Consider the following 20,695-nt stretch of genomic DNA (forward strand, 5'->3'; position numbering starts at 1 on the left):
AGGCAGATTTTTAAGTGTTACTTTAAAAGTTCCCAATGGGAGTTCCCGTCTTGGAGCAGTGGTTAACGAATCCGACTAGGAACCATGAGGTTGCGGGTTCGGTCCCTGCCCTTGCTCAGTGGGTTAACGATCCAGCGTTGCCGTAAGCTGTGGTGTAGGTTGCAGACGCGGCTCGGATCCCGCGTTGCTGTGGCTCTGGCGTAGGCCGGTGGCTACAGCTCCGATTCAACCCCTAGCCTGGGAACCTCCATATGCCACGGGAGCGGCCCAAGAAATAGCAACAACAACAACAACAACAAAAGACAAAAAGACAAAAAAAAAAAAAAAAAAAAGTTCCCAATGTGGCACAGTGGGTTAAGAATCCAACTGCAGTGGCTCAGGTTGCTACAGAGGCAAGGATTCGATCCCTGGCCCAAGACGTAGGTCACAGCTGTGACTCAGATTCAATCCCTGACCTGGAAACTTCCATATGCCACAGGTGTGGCCAAAATAATTAAAATAAAAAGTTACTTAAGTCATCATTTTTATCGATTCAGTGCTCTCTTATCACTAAAAAGTCATAAGGAAAGTTAGTGAACCAATAAATCAAAAAAGGCTTATAAAAAAAGGTACAAGTTAAAATTGGCCTTTAATTACCATAAAATATGCAAATTACCTTTACCATAAAAATAGATTATTTCAAAATATTAAGTGATGTGAAAAGCCTTAACTTCAAGCTTTCTAAACCTAACTGTAGAATGAGTCCACAAATTCTAACAATGGATGTCTCTTGTGAGAATCTGCCCATAGCCATTAGGTCAGGTCAAAATTCTAGAGTCAGCAAGCCACAGAGAATATGTTTTCTAGAACAGCACTGAATAAGGCACAAGGGTGAGGTACTTGAGAGGACAAAATCGTGTTATGTCACTTTAGTTTTTTTCATGCTCATTATATAAAGGAGGGGGTACATTACTATATAATAGACTGTCCAAATGTAATAAATACACTGAATCCAGATTAGGCAGACTGAGACAAAGTCTAAAAATGCTCTGCCAATAAACACATCTTTCTTTTCATAATATGTTCTTTCTTTCACTCCCAGGCTCACCTGCCCATCCTTATAAGGAATCCACTGACATTTGCTCCTCAGATTTCACATCTTGCTTTTCCACTCAGCATAAAGCAGAGATAAAACTATAAATTATAAAGTCAAACCTTCAAGTCTACTCTGAATACTGTACTCAAATGGTATCTTTGGAAAGCACACACCATAAGCAAAAGGCATTTAAGGAAAAGAAGTTTAACTGTTTAAAAGCATTTAAAACATCTCTGAAGTACTCCTAGTGCACAGTAATTAATTACAAAGTGATGGAGAATCAGTGGGGTATAACTTACCTTGGGATCCAGCTTGGAGAAAGGACTAGGTCTGCCTCCCCAGCTGCTAATTTCCATAATATTCTCAAAGTCTTCTTTCATCAAATAATATGTGTCCATAAGAGCAACAGCATCTTGTACTCCTTCCACCCCTTGTGAGGTCAAGGGCTGTACAAGTGCATCCCTTATATGTGACAGATAATCCATGTTTACAGTCCTTTTGCTGGAGTAAGTTCTTAAACCAAAACAAAAGAGATACACCTGTGGTCAATGGCAAACTACCACCAACTCATAGTTTGCCAGAGTTTAGCCCTTTTTTTTTTTAATTTATTTTTGTTGTTGTTGTTGCTATTTCTTGGGCCGCTCCCGTGGCATATGGAGGTTCCCAGGCTAGGGGTCGAATCGGAGCTGTAGCCACCGGCCTACGCCAGAGCCACAGCAATGCTGGATCCGAGCCGCGTCTGCAACCTACACCACAGCTCACGGCAACGCCGGATCGTTAACCCACTGAGCAAGGGCAGGGACCGAATCCGCAACCTCATGGTTCCTAGTCGGATTCGTTAACCACTGCGCCACGACGGGAACTCCCATTTAGCCCATTTTTAATCATGCTCAGTGGAATGCCTACTATTTAATAGCTGGTGGAGGGAAAGCTTAGCAATCCCCTACCAGGGTAATGGATACACTCCTGAGGATCTACACAAATACAGTGGAAGCATCAAAGAGGGACACCCCTGGGGACACATGAGCAGGGAACAGAAAAATGGCTGAGAGACAGGCCGTCAGCTTGTGCAATCAGAACAGCAGTGGGGGAAAGAGCTCCTTCCAGCTTCCAGAAGCCACCTCCATCTCTTGGCTCATGGTTCCTTTTTCCATCTTCAAAGCTGGCAGTAGAAGTGTAACATCTTCAAATCTCTCTCTGATTGACTCTGCTGCCTATACCTCATTTTCTTAATCCTTATAATTACACTGGATCCATCCAGATAATCCAAGATAATATTCCCAGCTTGAGATGGGAATAAATTTGTGTTGTTTTAAGCCATTAAGTTGTGGTCATTTGTTATAGCCGCTCAATGCTGAAACTAATACAGGGACCAGCTGTATAGCACAGAGAACTCTACCTGATATTCTGTGATAATCTATATGGGGAAAGAATCTGAAAGAGAATGGGTGTATGTACATGTATAACTCAATCACTGTGTTGTCAGCAGAAATCATCACAACTTTATAAATCAACTACACTTCATTAAGCTTTAAAAGAAAAACAAAAAAAATTCTGGTGGAAGAAAAAAGACCCATACCATAGGCTATGAAGAGGGAACATGGTAGGAAGTAGAATTCTACAGGAACAGAAGAAAGGGACTATCTCAGTTCAGTTGTGTTTTCTTCATCTTTTTTTTTTTTTTTTTTTTTTTTTTTGTCTTTTGTCCTTTTAGGGCCACACTCACGGCATATGGAGGTTCCTAGGCTAGGGGTCTAATTGGAGCTGTAGCTGCTGGCCTACACCACAGCCACAGCCACAGCCATGTCAGATCCGAGCCGCGTCTGCAACCTACACCACAGCTCACAGCAACACTGGATCCTTAACCCACTGAACGAGGCCAGGGATCGAACCCGCAACCTCATGGTGCCTAGGTGGATTCGTTTCTGCTGCACCATGACAGGAACGCCTCAGTTCAGTTTTAACCAAAAGTTAAGGGTAGATTTATGTTAATATTCTCTCCAGGGACCAGAAAGGGAAATAGGATTGCTCAAGCAATTCTTCATGGTTAAAAATGAATCCCTAAAATTCACTTAGTATCTGTGTGCATGCACATTCCTAAGTCTCTAAACTTTAAAAAAAATCTTACCAAATAACAAGAATTTTTGAACTTCCTTAAACTTCTCCTAAGGCACTGGTTTTCAATTATCTGGAGATTTCATCTTCTGTTATATGCTAAACTGTATCCCCTAACCCAAATGACTGGGTCAGGTTACTATTAGGATAGGAGGTAAAAACCAGTTCGTTTATTTAAATAGTGCCCTTTTTCCTATTAAGTTATTTGGGGGCCAAGACATTATGTATGTCTACCAGTAATAGGCACAGTCACAATAACACCACATCAGATGTATGTGGTTGTAAAAATTTATCTTAAAATTATGGCACATCTACCATCTGGCTTCATTCTCCAAAGTATCCTTTTAAGTAATAAAACAAGTGTTATACTAATTACAGACAATAAAACTCAGAACCACAGAATGTACAGAATTTATCCATAATCATTTATCTAGTTAGCAATAAAATCAAAACGAAAGCACAAATCTTTGTGACTCACACCATCCTTGTTAGCTAAACAATAAATATACTGCTTTGATAAAATGCCAGACATGAAGTGATACCACTTACCTGAGACTCATATGCAATGCTAGGTCCTGAACAATACGATCGTGTTTGCCCGCAGATGAGTGCTTCCCCAACCAGCTTGGGAAGGAGGGAAACTGGGTCATGTACCCCCTCATTAACTCTCCGGGAAGAACACTGGCATAAATGGCCTGAAAAAATTAATTGCAGTCCACAATTTAAACTCAGCAAAAAGCTGCCTCTTAAGCAGCTCTTAACTTCCAAGCAGCCTCTGGAAAATGAAACATTACCCAAGTACCTAACTGCAGTGTAGTCAGGCCCTTCCCTCTCTCTCTGATCTGTTGGTTATGGGAAATTCAACCTCTGAAAACAATGAATTGCAGTAAATGCCTTGGTCCAAAACAGTCATGTATGGCCCTCAGAGATGGTCTTGCTTCCCCAGCCTCCTCACCCGCCTGAGCTCAACAAACACTGGTTACTTCATGATGCCAGTGCCACAAAAAATACTTTACGAGGAATATGATTGATTGTCTTTAATATAAAGCTATTGATAGAACAGGTGGCTCAAACACTGAAAATCTAATAATTAAAGAATCAGGTATAAACTGGCACTTAAGAAAAGTCCTTTTTTTTTTTGCTTTTTAGGGCCATATTCATGCCATATGGAAGTTCCCAGCCTAGGGGTCGAATCAGAGCTACAGCTGCTGGCCTACGCCACAGCCTCAGCAATGTGGATCTGAGCCACGTCTGTGATCTACACCACAGCTCATGGCAACACCGGATACCTGACCCACTGAGCGAGGCTGGGGATCGAACCGGCATCCTCATGGATACTAGTTGGATTTGTTTCCACTGCACCACAACGGAAACTCCAAGCAAAGTTCTTCTTGAAAATATCCTTGGATATCTTCTATATCCAGGGGTTTTGCTTTTTTTAAATCTGGAATTATACATAAATTTTGTTTCTTGCTTTACTCTAATGATATTTTCACATAAGTATTTTTTATATTATAATCATACTCCTACTGCTAAAAAATGGAAATTTTCTTCCATCTCTTGCTATCAGAATTAATGATTTAGGAAGAGTTCCTACTGTGGTACAGTGGGTTAAGAATCCAACTGCATGGAGTTCCCGTCGTGGTGCAGTGGTTAACGAATCCGACTAGGAACCATGAGGTTGCAGGTTCAGTCCCTGCCCTTGCTCAGTGGGTTAATGATCCGGCGTTGCCGTGAGCTGTGGTGTAGGTTGCAGACGCGGCTCGGATCCCGCGTTGCTGTGGCTCTGGTGTAGGCCGGTGGCTACAGCTCTGAGATTGGACCCCTAGCCTGGGAACCTCCATATGCCATGGGAGCGGCCCAAGAAATGGCAAAAAGACCGAAAAAAAAAAAAAAAAGAATCCAACTGCAGTACCTCAGGTCACTGCAGAGGCTCAGGTTCAATCCCTAACCTAGCACCACGGTGAGTTAAAGGATCTGGCATTGCTGCAGCTATGGTGTAAGTCACAGTTGTGGCTCAGATTCAAACCCTGGCCTAGAAACTTCCATATGCTGCGGGTATGTGCACTTTAAAAAATAAAAGAAGAATTAATGCTTTAGAGAGTATTTTCACACATTAAGCTTATCCTGTGTTTAACATTATTCCTTTAGGATAAATTCTAATGGGTATAATTACTGGGTGTGAAATAAAAATGAACACTTTTAATACATAAAAGATTCTTTAAAAGAAAAGCAAACCTTCCAGAAGTTCCTCACTTGTTAATCAGGTCAATAATATTCTATCAATATGCAAAACTCAAGAACAAATAACACTCCTAATTTCAAAACTCTTTATTGTTTAAAAGGTATCAACCTAAATAAAAGGTCTGATATAAAGCTGCCTCTTTAGCACAGAAGAAGACAGAAAATCAGAATTTATGTATCAGAAAAGCAGCTCCTGACCTGATTTCCTCAAGGATGAGCTACTTGGTAACAATTTGGGAAAGCCAGGAATGACAAAAAAAGAAATGGATACTTAAGGCAAAACAGGGCAAATGAAACTTTTGACTCACCATCTTAGTTATGACTAAAATCTAACATTCCCATTTCCTTATGTCCATTTACATAAAAACATTCAAAAATAAAGAATGTTAAGAAATGGGGAGTTCCCATTGTGGGTCAGCAGGTTAAGAACCCAGCACAGTGTTGGTGAGGATGCGGGTTCAATCCCTGGACTTGCTCAGAGGGATAATGATGTGGAGGTGCTGCAAGCCGTAGCATAGGTCTCAGATGCAGCTCGGATCTGGGGTTGTCTGTGACTGTAGCAGCTCTGATTCAACCCCTAGCCTGGGAATTTCCATATGCTACAGGTGCAATTGTAAAAAAAGATAAACAAAAACAAAACAAAACAAACAAAAAAGTCAACAGTGACCACAAGGTATTTTAATCTCTAACAGAATTTTTGCCTATAAGGTTTATCTGATACTTCAAATAATTACAGGAGCTAAAACCTATCTTGTTGTAACTAAAGCAGGGTCTGTGCTCTAAGGAGAGCCCTGTGCTTACCTGTGTGGGCAGAAGGCTCCAGTTTTGCTTATTGCGGATCTGACGGTCCACTAGGTCACCATCACAAATGCTGTCTGCTGCTCTGCTTAAAAGCATCAGGTGCTTTTTCATGTCACCTCTGCAGGAATAAACCAGTCTGGATTACACTACTGTCCACACTCCACACCCCTCCCTCCCAGGTATCTGGCCTTTGCAAGGTTGGGAGGGTACTAATTCTACCCCTCACTAGCTCTGAACACTCACCCTGCAGCTACAGGCTTCACGTGAATGTAGTTCTCCTGGACAAAGAGTGGTGCTATTGAATAATCATGGAAAAAGAGATCTGACTTGTCCATAAGTGACATATGAGCAGTCTCCTCTCCAGTTACAAACACCTTTCGGGCAACATCAAATGGGCCCTAAAAAGAGAGAGGGACATACTAGTAAAATGGCCAGTATCCAAACACTGACACCACCAAATGACAGCTAAGCTGTGGAGCAACCGAAACTCTCTGTCGTTGCTGGTAAGAATGCAAGATGGTATAGTCACTTTGGAAGACAAATTGATAGTTTCTTACAAAACTAAATATAATTTTACTGTACCATCTCATGACTGTGCTCCTTGGTATTTATCCAAATGAACTGAAAACATATACACACAAAAAACCTGCACCTGAATGTTTATAGCAGCTTTACTGAAAACTGCCAAAATTTGGAAGCAATCAGATGCCCTTCAATAGGTGAATGAATGGATAAACTGTGGTACATCCAGACATGGGACCATTACTCAGCACTAAAAAGAAATGAGTTATAAAGCCATGAAAAGATATGGAGAAACTTTAAGTGTATATTATTATGTGAAAAAAGCCAATCAGAAGAAGCAACATATAGGATTCTAAATATGTGACATTCTTAAAAAGGTGAAACTATGGAGACAGTAAAAAAAAAAAAAAAAAAAAAACCAGTGGTTTCCAGGGGCTGGCGGAAGTACAGGCAAAGCAAAGAGGATTTCTAGGGCAGTGAAAGTGTTCTATATGATACTACAACAGTGAAAACGTGCCATTACACATGTATATTTCAACACCTAGAGAATGTACGACCAAGAGCAAACCCTAATGTTCAACTATGGACTCTGGGTTATGGTGATGATGTGTCAGTGTGGGTTCACCAGTTGTGACAGATGTACCACTCTGATGGAGGATGTTGGTAGTGGGGAACACTATTCTACTGGCGATAGGAGATATACAGGAAATATCAACTTTGCTATGAACCTAAAACAACTCTAAAAATGTTTACTGATTTTTTAAAAAGAGGGACGGGGGGAAACACTGTTTAGTCATTGCTCTAATGGCAATGAGGAATTCTGACTGGTGACTAGGTGAAACAGAACACAGAAATAATATGGACCTTTACTCTAGCTTCAGAGAGTCATTAAACTATAAACCATTTGAAACAAGATTATTCTGAACAGCTACAAAGCACTCAAAACATGAAATCTATACATAAGGGATTCTAGAAAGGCCATTATATAACTACGAAGGCGTGAGCATGATTTAAACTGTCCCTTTCTCAAAATTTACAATTACATTGACAGTCCTTAAGAAAAAAGTCACTTGAATCAAAAATACTTTTAGCAGCTGTCAAAAAATCTCTTGCTGAAGTTCCCATCGTGACTCAGTGGTTAACGAATCCGACTAGGAACCATGAGGTTGTGGGTTCCCTGGCCTTGCTCAGTGGGTTGAGGATCTGGCGTGGCTGTGGCTCTGGCATAGGCTGGTGGCTACAGCTTTGATTAGACCCCTAGCCTGGGAACCTCCACATGCCGTGGGTGCAGCCCTAGAAAAGACAAAAACACCCCCCCACACACAAAAAAAACCTCTTGCTATAATTATCCATAGGTGTCTCAAGGAACTATGATAACTATTTTTATTAATACTGACAGGAGAAGTGCTTTGGTTAAGGAACTAAGAAACGGAAATTTACTTTACCAGTTTGATATCCTTTTTGGCTCTGTGAGAATCAGCCTTAGCCTGGTCATAGGTTAGTGCCTTACTTCGTGCACACCACATACTCAGATTATGTAAAACCTAAAAGAATCACAAGTAAGACACTGTCAAAGATAGGGAAATACTGCCACTCTTTGTCCCAAAAACATTTAAGACATCAATTCAATAAAATGATCAACTGTTACATAATATATATTTAATTTACCTGTCTAATATCTTGATTGGCTCCCAAAATTATTTCATTCATAGCTGGAGGGGGGATTTTTAAACCCTCTTTAAATGCAATAGACATCATAGCACCCTGAAATTGACAAAGGGAAATGAATCCTTGATGATTTTTTAAAGTTCATATGGTCAGATTTTTTAAAATATTTATCAAGTACTTTTATTTATTTATTTTTATGGCCACACCTGTGGCATATGAAAGTTCCCGGGCTAGGGGTTGAAGTGGAGCAGCAGCTGCCGGCCTACACCACAGCTATAGCAACACCGGATCCCAGCCACATGTGCAACCTACACTGCAGCATGAGGCAACACTGGGTCCTTAACCCACCGAAGTCAGGGATCAAACCCACATTCTCACAGAGACTATGTTGGGTTTTAACCCGCTAAGCCACAATGGGAACTCCTATCAAGTACTTTGAAAAACTATCCTAAAAATATACAAGGTAAGAGTGATGGAGGAAAAAAATCCAATCATCATACCTTAATCTGTTCAACCCGAGGTCTTTGAAAACGAAGATCGAAACAATAATGAACCAAGGAGCGAATCTTGGGGTGATTTCTATCATTGCACATACAAATAATGGGAATTTTTGTATGTTTTATCAAACCAATTAATTCCTGAAAGGCAAATTTGCAACACAAAAATAATTATCTAAAAAAAAAATCAACGAAGTATACAATGTATGTATTTTAGGTTTTAAAAGGCAACATGCCTCAATTGCTGTAAATACCACACAGCATGATAGTTTAAAAAAAAAACAAAAACCTAAAATCAATAGTAAAACTGAACACTGTAAATCAACTATAATGGAAAAAAACAAAAATCTAAAAACAAACAAGCAACAACAGTAAAACTGCAAAAATACAGTGCTTTCCTTACCTGAATTCCTCCCCTGTCCTCATTGCCTGCCATGCCATCTACTTCATCCATGATGAGAGCATGTTTTGTGCTTACTGAATGGGCTGCTCCACCTGAACCATGTTGAAAAGCAATAGGATGGGACAAAAACTAAATAACAATTCTTCAAACACTGCTGCTTTTTTAAAAAAAATCTGTAACATATGTAACATTTTAAACTGATAGATAATGTAGATCCATGGTTCAAAATTCAAAAGGCACAAGAGGAGTTCCTGTTGTGGCTTGGCAGTAATGAACCCGACTAGTATCCATGAGGATGCCAGGTTTAATCCCTAGCCCTGCTCAGAGGGTTAAGGATCTGGCATTGCTGTGGCTGTGGTGTAGGCCAGCAGCTACAGCTCCGATTTGACCCCTAGCCTGGGAACTTCCATGTGCCATGGGTGCAGCCCTAAAAAGACAAAAAAAAGGCACATGAGTAAGCAGTGACATGAAATCCTCTCCCACATCTGCCCCCTTGGGCACCCAGTTTCACTCTCTGGAGGTAAAGAATGTGAGGAGTCTCATGTACGCATATTCCTTAAGAGATATTCTACTCATATTAAAAACGTGTGTACTTGAAAGTATACACCTTGGTTTTGTCATTTAATATATTTCGGTGACCTGTTTATCTGCAGATATAGATCATCTCCTTTTTAAGGCTTTTCAAATATTCAATTTTATACACCTATCATAATTAATCACTTTCCATTGATAAAATATGAAGATGCTTCCAATCTTATTATGAATCATAATTAATGAGTCTACTTATCTATGTTATTTTGTATACAAGTATAACAGTTACTAAATTCCAAGGAACTGGAATTTCTGGGTTAAAGGCTATGTGTAATTTAACTTTGAGAAACACTGTCAGAAGGCACTCCAGAGTTGTACCAACTGACACTCCCACTAATCATGTATAAAAGTGACGTCTGCTGGGAAAATTTTTAACAATTTTCTACCACTGAAAGTACCAAGAATTCAGGTGACTGTGCAATATACCACAGATTCTGAACATGCAGTATAGTCTGTAATATGGGCATCTTATTTTCCCCATAAACTCTGCTACATCAGATTAACAACTACAACCCGAAACCCAGTGGCACTTTAACACTGTCTTTTCTCCTCCTCTACTACCTCTGCCTGAAATAACCCCTTCCATCCACAAACTAGTCTAATTCTTCAAGGCCCTTTGAACAAAGTCACCATTTTACTGGTAGCTTTCCCCAATGTTCCAAATAGAATCATTCCTTCATCTAAAAGCATCTATCACCTCACTCATCACACTGTTAGTTGTTTACTTTCCCTTGTCAGAGGATTTACCTGTGAATCCTCTAAAACCAATGCAAAAATTCATAAATATGTCCATGTATACATTTTATCACATATTCAGAAACCACTAAGACCGGAAAAAAGGGGGGAAGGATGAAGGTGAATTACTGTCCTGTAAGAGTTACATCATAGGTACTTCCTACTGTCTCATTAGCCCCAGGATTTAGCAGGGTGCCTGGCACACAGTAAGGTTCAATACTAGTTAATGGACACAGAACTGAACCTGTTTTTCTTACATAACCCTCCTCCCCCCAAAACAGTTCAAAAACCCACATACTTGAATAAAAGCCTTTGATGCTGGTATTATTCAGCGACTCAGCAACAATCTCCTTCAAACTGTTCTTACTCCGAGTGTCACTTGCATTCAGTTCCACATAGCTATATCCCAATTCCTAATCAAGATATTGGAAACCATTACTATCACAATGCAAATTATTAACTCTCCCCTGAAAGAAGGCAACTGAGGAAGAGGATAGAAAAGTCACCTAAGTAACCACAGGTAGAAAGCAGGATACTAATGACAGTAAGATTAACTCTTAACAGGCCTCACATTAAGAGACATTTAAAATATAATATACATACACACCACACACATATAAAAACACACATTTGATCTTAAAACATCAGTTGATAAATAACTAATCTGAAAGAGTATATATGAACAAGCAATTTTACTAAGTTTGCTTCTTAAAGTCTTCAAAAGAATTAAATATAAGGGCCATCCCAAAACTTCAATATCAGACACAGAATTAATCTATGTTAAAATACCAAAAAGTAATTAGAGACTCCTTAAGATAAACTATAAATAAAGTTTAATCATTCTTTGTCAAGCTATCCATTTACAATCTTCCTCTCAAACTGTGAAAAATCAAGTAATTTGGACTCATTTCCCAAAATTCACCATTATATTGATCTTAAGGCATTATGAAAGACTCTGATTCAATCCCTCAAAAAGTAATGATAAAATCAAGGGGGAAAAGAGTTATCTTTACAACTGTAAAGACTAGGGGAAAAAAATTGCTCCTGTTGTTTTTTTAATGTTTACAAAGAGTGGAAAATATATAATTAATTATTATACCAGCTAAAAATGTACGCTCTGGTCCACACAACAAAGAGGGTGAGACAGAGAGTTGGGAAATCCAGCAATAACATTAAAGCAAATTTAATTTTTTCTTTTTTTTGTCTTTTCCAGGGCCGCACTCTCGACATATGGAGGTTCCCAGGCTAGGGGTTGAATCGGAGCTGTAGCCGCCGGCCTACACCACAGTCCACAGCAATGCCAGATCCTCAACCCACTGAGCAAGGCCAGGGATGGAACCCGCAACCTCATGGTTCCTAGTCGGATTCGTTAACCACTGAGCCACAACAGGAACTCCTAAAGCAAATTTAAAATCCATTTTATCATTTTGATACCATTTCATATACCATTCCTACCATTCTGATACATGAGGCCCTGGGGTGCCAAGTGCCTTGTCCTCTCACCATCTAGCTATGGCAGCCATGAAGACAACAAGAGCAAAAGGAGGGTTCCGTAGGGGTGAAAAGTTGGACTACCTGGGTTCATACTGTGTCCCCACCCTCCGCTATAGGCCTGTTTCATTTGTCACATAAGGATGGCAATAGGACACACAGTCAGCACACAGAATTCTTCCTACAAGGGTATATAAGATATCTATATCTGTAAGCATCTGTAAGACATTACACACACAGGGGCTTATTAGTGCATTGCCTGGCACACAAGTAAATATCACCTATCATTATTATTACCAATATTTTTGAAAGGATGAAAGTGACAAATGTGCCCAGAACCAAAGCAAATTTCAGAGGTTTGATTTTAGAAAAGTCATGATAGGAGTTCCCGTCGTGGCTCAGCAGAAACAAATCTGACTAGCATCCATGAGGACACAGGTTCAATCCCTGGCCACATTCAGTGGGTTAAGGATCTGGCATTGCCATGAGCTGTGGTGTAAGTCGCAGATGTGGCTTAGATCCTGCGTTGCTGTGGCTCTGGCGTAGGCCAGCAGCTACAGCTCCGATTCGACCTCTAGCCTGGGAACGTCCATATGTCACAGGTGCAGCCCTAAAAAGCAAAAAAAAAAAAAAGAAAAAAAAAAAAATTTTAAAAAGAAAAGCAATGATAGAACACCTACCTGACAAACCAGAGAAGCTGTGGTGGTTTTGCCAACACCTGGAGGGCCTGAGAGCAATGCAGCTTTAAAACTGGAGCCATCATCTTTGCCAGCAAATTTACCAAATTTTGCTGCTAGGAAAAAAGAAATTTCAGAATGTTAACCTATACTACCCAACAGAAACACAAGAATAGCAAGAATAACTGTGCATAAAGTTAGCATCAAGAGCTGTCCTCCAATTTACTTCAAAATTTGCAGAGTATTTTCTACAAGGTATGAACAACAGTTTCCAGAGCATTTAGTGAAATTCTTCTCCCAATCTCACTTCCAGTCAAAATAAAAAACTAAAATTTTAAAACTTTGACTTGAAACAATATTTTATGAGTTTCTTTCCTACAAAGCTCAGGCTCTGATCCTGACTCCTTGGCTCAGCAGCTTCAGAAGTGACTTAACTCTGCCCCCTCCCCGACCCCCCGCCCCGGATCTGTTTCCTCTTTTGTACAACAAGGGTAACAAAAGTAATGTGCCTGGTAGGGATGCTGTGGGGATGACCATGCTGGGCAGAGCCTGACATGCCTCAGTAAATATTAACGAGCATAGTCACCTACATGATCACAAAAAGAATGGACTGAAAATGTTGTATGTGCAACTATCCATCTTGCCCTGCTCAACTCTAGAGCATCCTTCCTCCCCTCATCACACAGGGCCCTGGCATATAATGGGTGCTCAATACACACACAATGACTACGAGAGAGATGGTTAGACCCACTGTGGGCATGGAAAAAGGGGCTATAGTTCACCCAAACCCTTATTCAGAGTCTTCTCCAGCCACACAAAGCACTTACACTGCTTTTATTTGGTTATAGAAAAACAAAAGGAGGCAGCCTAAGTTTAACCCTGTATCATTAGAATTATGTAATCTAACCATTTTAAGTAAAATAAACTGGCACTGTCAGCCAATGTCTAATGACCACCTAGACATTAATAACCCACTCATCACTTTGGGAACTCACTACAATGCTCACTAAATTTTTCCTTCATACTTTTCACATAATATCCCCAAGGGCTGTGGCTGAAGCTCAAGAAAACACTACTTACATTTGTGATTGGAAACTTCAGTTCCAATAATAAACACTTTGGACATTAAATACGTATCGTGACCGTTCATCTTCCATGATAAACTCATGTGAGCAAGCAAAGAACTAGAGAGACCCAGGCCTGTCAGGGCTACCAAAAGCAAACATGCTACTGGGATTCTCAGGCTGCCTACCTGTAAGCGTGCCTCGGCCTTTTATTTGCACCATCCCCTGACCCCCGAGTCTCCTTGGCTCTCACTCTTACATGTCTCAGACCTTGGTACCTGTATTCTCTCCCACCCAACAGCCCCTCCCTTCACCTAGTTAACGCCTTCTTCGTTTCCAAGTCTGAGCTCAGATACTCCTTCCTCTAGGGATGGGTGCACACATCCCCATCCCTGATCACACACCTCCCTCCCCTTTGCATCCTACACTTGACCCTATAACAGGACTCAGCACAATACGTTTCACCTGCTAGTTCACCTCTCTCTCCCTAACTAGGAGCTCCTTGAAGGAAACTGTTTTGTCCACAATAGCACCCCTGGGGTCTAATACAGCACCTGGGCTCAGAGCAGGCTCTCAATAAATGCTTGCTGAGAGATCACTGAACCAACTATATATTTCCTAACCTATGCGTCACTAAGCAATTAATTACATGGTGACAGACACACACCAAAAAAAATGAATGAAGCTGTAAAATCACCGTGTTTCTTATCTTCGGATGGACTCTTGTGCCAGTTTTGGAGCCAGCGTAGGAGTTTGTTGGCACAGCTCTGGTCACCTTGCTGTCCAATTATGGTCTTGAGCGAGGTTGGCTTATATTTATCCACCCAGAGCAAATTTTCCACTTTGTTTTCACTGCTGTCATCAGCCAAATTCCTAGCCCGGCTGTCACCATCTGTCTCCTCAGCCACCTGCTCCTTGAAGTCCAGGCCTTTCCGAAACACACTGGTTTCCTTTTTTATTGAATTTATAGAGCTTTCCCTTTTGGGAGTCTGTTTGCACTTTTTAGATTCTGATTCCTTCTTAGTTGGACTAACTTTTCTTTTTCCTTGATCCTTTTTTTGGGGTGTTCTTTCCAATTTGGATTTTTCTTTCTTCATCTTAAAAATTGGGAAAGTGAGGAAAAAAGAAACCTGATGAGATATACAGAATTTCTACCCTGCTAAATGCACTCTAGAGGGCAATCTGAGACAGTCAAGTGAGCTACCCAACCTGGGTCTGTCTTTTCACAATGGACCCTGCAGTTTGTGAAATCCCCACCTTCTAAATTTTATAAAAATTAACAACACATCAAAAAGCACTGAAATGCATTTTTAAAAGTGATAACATAATAGTTTTTTTAAAATAATATAAAATCAGTTTGAAAAAAAAAAGATGAAGGAATAAGAATTTTTTGTTTTCTGATGAGTTAAAATTTAATTCCTCCAAAACACTTGTACATGAATGTTCGCAGCATCACTCTTACACTTTATATGAACAATTATATTATTATAGGCAAAAAATGGAAACAACCCAAAATGACCATCAACTGATGACTGAATAAAGTGTGACATATCCATGTAACATTAATGACCAATAAAAAGAAGTGAAGCACCAAAGCACTTCACCATAGCTGAACCTTGACAATATGATGCTAACTGAAAGAAGCCAGACACAAAGGGCCATATATTACATGTTTTCCTTTATCCAACACATCCAGAAGAGGCAAATCCATGGACAGAAAGTACAGCAGTGGTTGCCAGGAGATGGGTATGAAAGGTGACTACTAATCAGTACAGGGTTTGAGGGAGGAGTGAGGAGATGTTCTGGAAGAGACAACAGTGATGGCTGTACAAGCTTGTGAATGTACTAAAAACCACCAACGCATACACTTTAAAAGGGTGGATTTTATGATGCATTAATAATGTCTCAAAAAAAAAAAAAACACGGTGAGTGGATGCTAAAATTAGTGGGTGAATATTGAGGAAAAACAAGATACTAGCATAGTATTAAAGCATCTCCCCAAGATATTTATTATAGAGGGGAAAACTGTCACTTTACCGGTCAGAAAACCAGGCCAAAATCTTCTTAACCGAGTAGTAAAAGTTAACATCACCAGTAATAAGATATATCGACATTAAGCACAGCTGCTAGGATGCACTGAAGAGGACACAATACACTTACGTGGACTTCTAGTCAAAAAGGCATCACCTGATTTAATCATGAGGAAACCACAACAGCCCCATTGAGACATTCTACTCATCAAATCAAAGCCATGAAGAGACAAGGAAAGACTGGAGGAACTATCATGGACTGGAGGAGACTAAGAAGATACAGCTAAATGCAGTGTGAGATCCTCGAAAAAAGCAGCTCAGTGTGTGTGGGGGGGGTGAAGTTCAAATCACGTGTAGCTTCAGTTAACAGTGTGGTATCAATGTTAACTTCCTGGCTTTGATAACTGCACTGTGGTTAGGTAAGTCATTAGCCTTGGGGGGACACTGGATGATGGGCCAATCCAAATCATTCCCCAAGCTTTTCCTAACTGGAATAAATGGAAAGACCACCTTGCCACTTGGGTGACAAAGCTGGGGAGATTTAACTTGGGCTCCTGGCACCTCTGTATCTTACACATGGAAAAGACCTTTATGTAGGGGAAATGAATGAAGCTAACACTAGGAGTAGAGAGACAGAAACTGAAAGGGCCCTAAAAGCACTATAGTCAGTAGACTCAGTCAGTAGTTCCTACATCAGACTCACTCTGCTCATGGTTTAGCAATGTGAGTCCAAATTTTTCCCTTTCTGCTGAAGCTAATAAGGGCTGGGTTCCTGTTACAACTGAAAAAGTCTTAATATAGTTCTAACTGAAAATGATTTTATCCCGCTGACACCTAAAATATATTCTTTAAAGAACTCTTGAGCAATAATCTTTGTACAGTTATTCCAAGAATATGGAAAATAAAACAGTTTAATAAGTAGATATGACAAGTACAATACATTATCCTCTTTCTCTCCTCATACTCCTTTGACAAAGGTAAGGAAATATGTCAAAGACAACAGCCTAAAGCAGAGTCCCCCTGTTCAAAAGGAAATAAGGGGGAGTTCCCATTGTGGCTCGGCGGTAATGAAGCCAACTAGTATCCATGAGGATAAAGGTTCAATCCCTGGCCTCACTCAGTGGGTTAAGGATCAGGCACTGTCCTGAGCTGTGGTGTAGGTGGTAGACTCAGCTCAGATCTGGCATTGCTGTGGCTGTGCTGTAGGCCAGAAGCGGTACCTCCGATTCAACTCCTAGCCCAGGAACTTCCATGTGCCAGTGATGTGGCCCTAAAAAAAAAAAAAATTCAAAAGGAAATAAGGAAGTTCATTTGCAATAGAATGAGAAATTAAGTCTTTTAGCCCAGAGGTCTGTATCCATCCAAGAAATATCTCTATGAAACAGGAAAGTTGCTATACACCAACTTAAATAAATAAAGTTTCATACAAACCTCAGCCTCAACTGCTATTTCATACTTGGACTTCTTGCCTGGCATAGTTCGAATCAGATTCAATAGGCCATCCTCATCAATAATTTTTGTTCCCAAGGCTGCTGCCTATTGATTGAAAAGGCAAATCATTAAAACCACATCCTAACCATTAATTTCTGCAAAAAAATATATATATGATTCTCAGACTTGTCAGGAGGTAAAAAACATTCATAAATTACATAATACTGGAATATTTTTAAAACCATATTCACGAAAAAAAAGTAATACTAAAAAGAAAGAAAATAACAGATACCTCCCCGAGGAGTGGCGGATTGGCACTTGAAATGTACACACCACTTTTGCAGACTGCTCTTCCTTTCCCAATACCCTACAAAGGGCAGCGCCACAAGGGCCTATTCCAGCTCTTCACACCTTCTCCCAGGGTTGATCTGCTGGCAAACATTCTCTCCCACCTTCTCCCTTGCTGACAGAACACCAATGTGTCCATCTCCAAGTGATGAGTTATAAGAATCACAAAAGTCCTAGGAGTTCCTGTCGTGGCTCAGGGGAAATGAACCCAACTAGTATCCATGAGTATGCGGGTTCCATCCCAGGCATCACTCAGTGGGTTAAGGATCCAGTGTTGCCTTGAGCTGTGGTATAGGTCACAGATGGGGCTCAGATTTGGTGTTGCTGTGGCTGTGGCAGAGGCTGGCAGCTACAGCTCCAATTCGATTCCTAGCCTGAGAACTTCCACATGCCTTGGGTGAGGCCCTAAAAAAAAGGAAACAAAAAAAAAAAGTCCTCATCCTCCTCAACCTCCCTTAGAGCTCTGAATGGCCATGTGATGCTCTGGCCAATGAGACTTAAGTGGAATTCTACAAGAGGTGTTTCTGGGAAAACTCTCATAAGGTCACTCCCAGCTAGTACAACATCTGCTCCCTATTTCCTGCCTTGAACGTGACCTTGACAGCTGCAGCTACCTTGCAACACAAGGTAACATGCACGAAGACTAAAGCTAAGCAATAAGGATGACAGAAGTGGAGAAGGGAACTGGCCTAGTTACAACCCTGAGCTGCTGCACCTGCCTACCTCTAGAACTCTTGTAAGATAAGGAAATAAGCAGCCATTTGTCAAAACCACAGTAAGTCAGGTATTCTATCACTTAGAACTAAATGCAATCCTATCTGACACACCTTCCAATAAAGAGCGCTTCCAATAAAAAAAACAAGATGGAGTCCAAAGCAGCACATATAGCAATACTTAGGACTAACTAACTGCATTTGCTTGTCTTCAAAAAAAGATTTTAACTAGAACAGTACACTAAGACAGCCAAGGAAACAGGAACTGTGCCTTCAGCTGGAAAACCAAAATCCTGGGGTCGAAGCCAAACAATACTTCTGTGGAGAAGAAATAATGTAGGAAAGAAATTACTTTTCCATGTTTTTCTTTCATTTCATTCTATGTAGAAGACATTATTGCAAATGGTCACATGCAAGCCCCTGCCAAGGCAAGCAGGCTATTTCACTCTGCTGAGAACACAGCAGTACCCACCTTACCGCTCTTGGACTGACCGCTATCACGACCCATGACAAGGTAGTTTGTTTTCTTGCTGACATTTCCTGTTACTTTTCCCCCATAACGCTCAATTAGAGACTTGGCCTCATCTCTTTCAATGGACTCCAGCACTCCTGTGATTACAAACGTAAGGCCTTCCAAGCAATTTTCAGCTCCCTAAAAACCAAAATGTTCAAGCAGAGAGGAAATTACATGGTAGCTTTCCAAAGAAATATTTGGCATCAAAACTGCAGGAAGTTGATTTTTCTCATTTGACATCATAAATAGCCTCAGCATGAAAAAACCTGTAGGAAACTTACAGCAAATAAGCAGAACCTGAAATCAAGTCCTGAGAAATTCTTATATAGGCTAACATTTAATAAACCAATAAAACCAGCCACAACACATATACATTCAATATGGTTAGGAAAACTTATTAAAATTATCCATTCATATTACTCTTTTTTAAGATATTTAAACTACTAATTAACTTGTATAACTTTAGGTAAACAACCAGATGAATGTACCCACAGAATATCTTGCTGTTGTTAAAAAACCTTCAATTTTGAAAAAGCTAAACAAGTTTGAGCTCCTGCCCTTCTCTGTGGCTATTTACCTTATGATAGAAAAATCTAACAACCCACAAGTAACCTAAAGGCAAAATCATATGATTTCAACTGGAAAGTTAACTTGATAATATAAGACACTCGCCAAAAAGAGCTGGGTGGAAGAGACACATAGCCTTAACTGGAATTGTGTATAGTTATAGATTTTTTAACTTTTGCAATGATTCAATGTGGTACAGTCAAGCAAAATGAAAATCATGTAAATCATTCCAAGTTATTACTCTTTGAACAGAGAAGTGAAATCAACACAGATTAAAACAGGCTTGAAAAGAAGCTAAACAAAATTCAAAGACTGCCATATTACAAGTTTAATCCTTCACCATCCAGGTGAAGAACTGCTCTTGGAGGGGAAAAAAAAGCAATTAATCTGCTTGGAGAGAAAAGGTTTGACACTCAACATCTCAAGGTCCCCACGATTCTAGGACTGAAACAATCTTTTGAACGCTAAGGTACATAAATTCTTCTCAAAAATTTAAAATAACTTTGGAAAATTCTATATGCAAACCCATATCCCACACACCCCAACACCTATCATCTCCTGAACTATCAGCCATTATGTTTCTGACTATCTTTTTACTTATCCAATCTCTGCACTTCTAGCCTCCCTACCAAACTCCTCAACTCTAGAACTCTAGACCAGCAAACTCTCCAGCCTCTTCTCTAACAGTCCCTCCACAGCCTGGCCTTCACTGAAACCTGGCTACACCCCAAAGAACACCACTTTGCCTCAAGTCCTCTCAAGGAGAGGCTTTTTTAGTCTTTCGTACACTATGCACAGGAGGCAAGGCCAGCATCTTTCTCTTGCCTCCAAGACAATCCACCAGTCCCTGAAGGCTTCTCTTCTCCCCTTCCTTTATTAAAGGAACCACTAATCTCCTGCTGTGCTCTGAAGGCCCTGCCCTTCTGGATTCTCAGAAATCTCACACTCCATTTGATTATCCTTCTTTCTCTGGCATTATCTTCAATCTCCCCTTTTCTGGTAAATCAATCCCATCTGCAAAAAAACATGACTTTAGTATCACCCACCACATTTTTCCCTGAGTTCCAACTGTCATTTGTGGCTAAGAGGCCTCTCTCTCCTCTCCCCTTCACAACCAACTTACCAAAATATTATCTACTTATGCTGCCTCCATCTTATCTCCACTCACTCCCTCTTCAACCCATTTCCATCAGGTTCTGCCTCCGTCAT

General features: G+C 40.4%; 1 protein-coding gene across 1 annotated transcript in view; it reads right to left on the reverse strand.

Moving 5' to 3' along the window:
• Positions 1 to 20,695, reverse strand: part of RFC1 (replication factor C subunit 1) — an 81,586-nt gene that overhangs the window by 3,035 nt on the left and 57,856 nt on the right. The window contains exons 12-24 of the mRNA XM_005666588.4: positions 18,878 to 19,057; positions 17,345 to 17,449; positions 14,581 to 14,980; positions 12,823 to 12,935; positions 10,950 to 11,064; positions 9,326 to 9,417; positions 8,926 to 9,063; positions 8,426 to 8,521; positions 8,203 to 8,301; positions 6,479 to 6,633; positions 6,236 to 6,353; positions 3,740 to 3,885; positions 1,375 to 1,588 (exon numbers count right to left, since the gene is read on the reverse strand). Coding sequence (XP_005666645.2) covers positions 1,375 to 1,588; positions 3,740 to 3,885; positions 6,236 to 6,353; positions 6,479 to 6,633; positions 8,203 to 8,301; positions 8,426 to 8,521; positions 8,926 to 9,063; positions 9,326 to 9,417; positions 10,950 to 11,064; positions 12,823 to 12,935; positions 14,581 to 14,980; positions 17,345 to 17,449; positions 18,878 to 19,057 — 1,971 coding nt within the window. The remainder of the gene's footprint in view (positions 1 to 1,374; positions 1,589 to 3,739; positions 3,886 to 6,235; positions 6,354 to 6,478; positions 6,634 to 8,202; positions 8,302 to 8,425; positions 8,522 to 8,925; positions 9,064 to 9,325; positions 9,418 to 10,949; positions 11,065 to 12,822; positions 12,936 to 14,580; positions 14,981 to 17,344; positions 17,450 to 18,877; positions 19,058 to 20,695) is intronic.

The sequence above is a fragment of the Sus scrofa genome, chromosome 8 (assembly GCF_054392235.1).
Source record: "Sus scrofa isolate SSC_HxYL_T2T_F1_AM1 chromosome 8, Sscrofa_HxYL_maternal_Yorkshire_Landrace_v2.0, whole genome shotgun sequence".
NCBI classification, from domain to species: Eukaryota; Metazoa; Chordata; class Mammalia; order Artiodactyla; family Suidae; genus Sus; species Sus scrofa.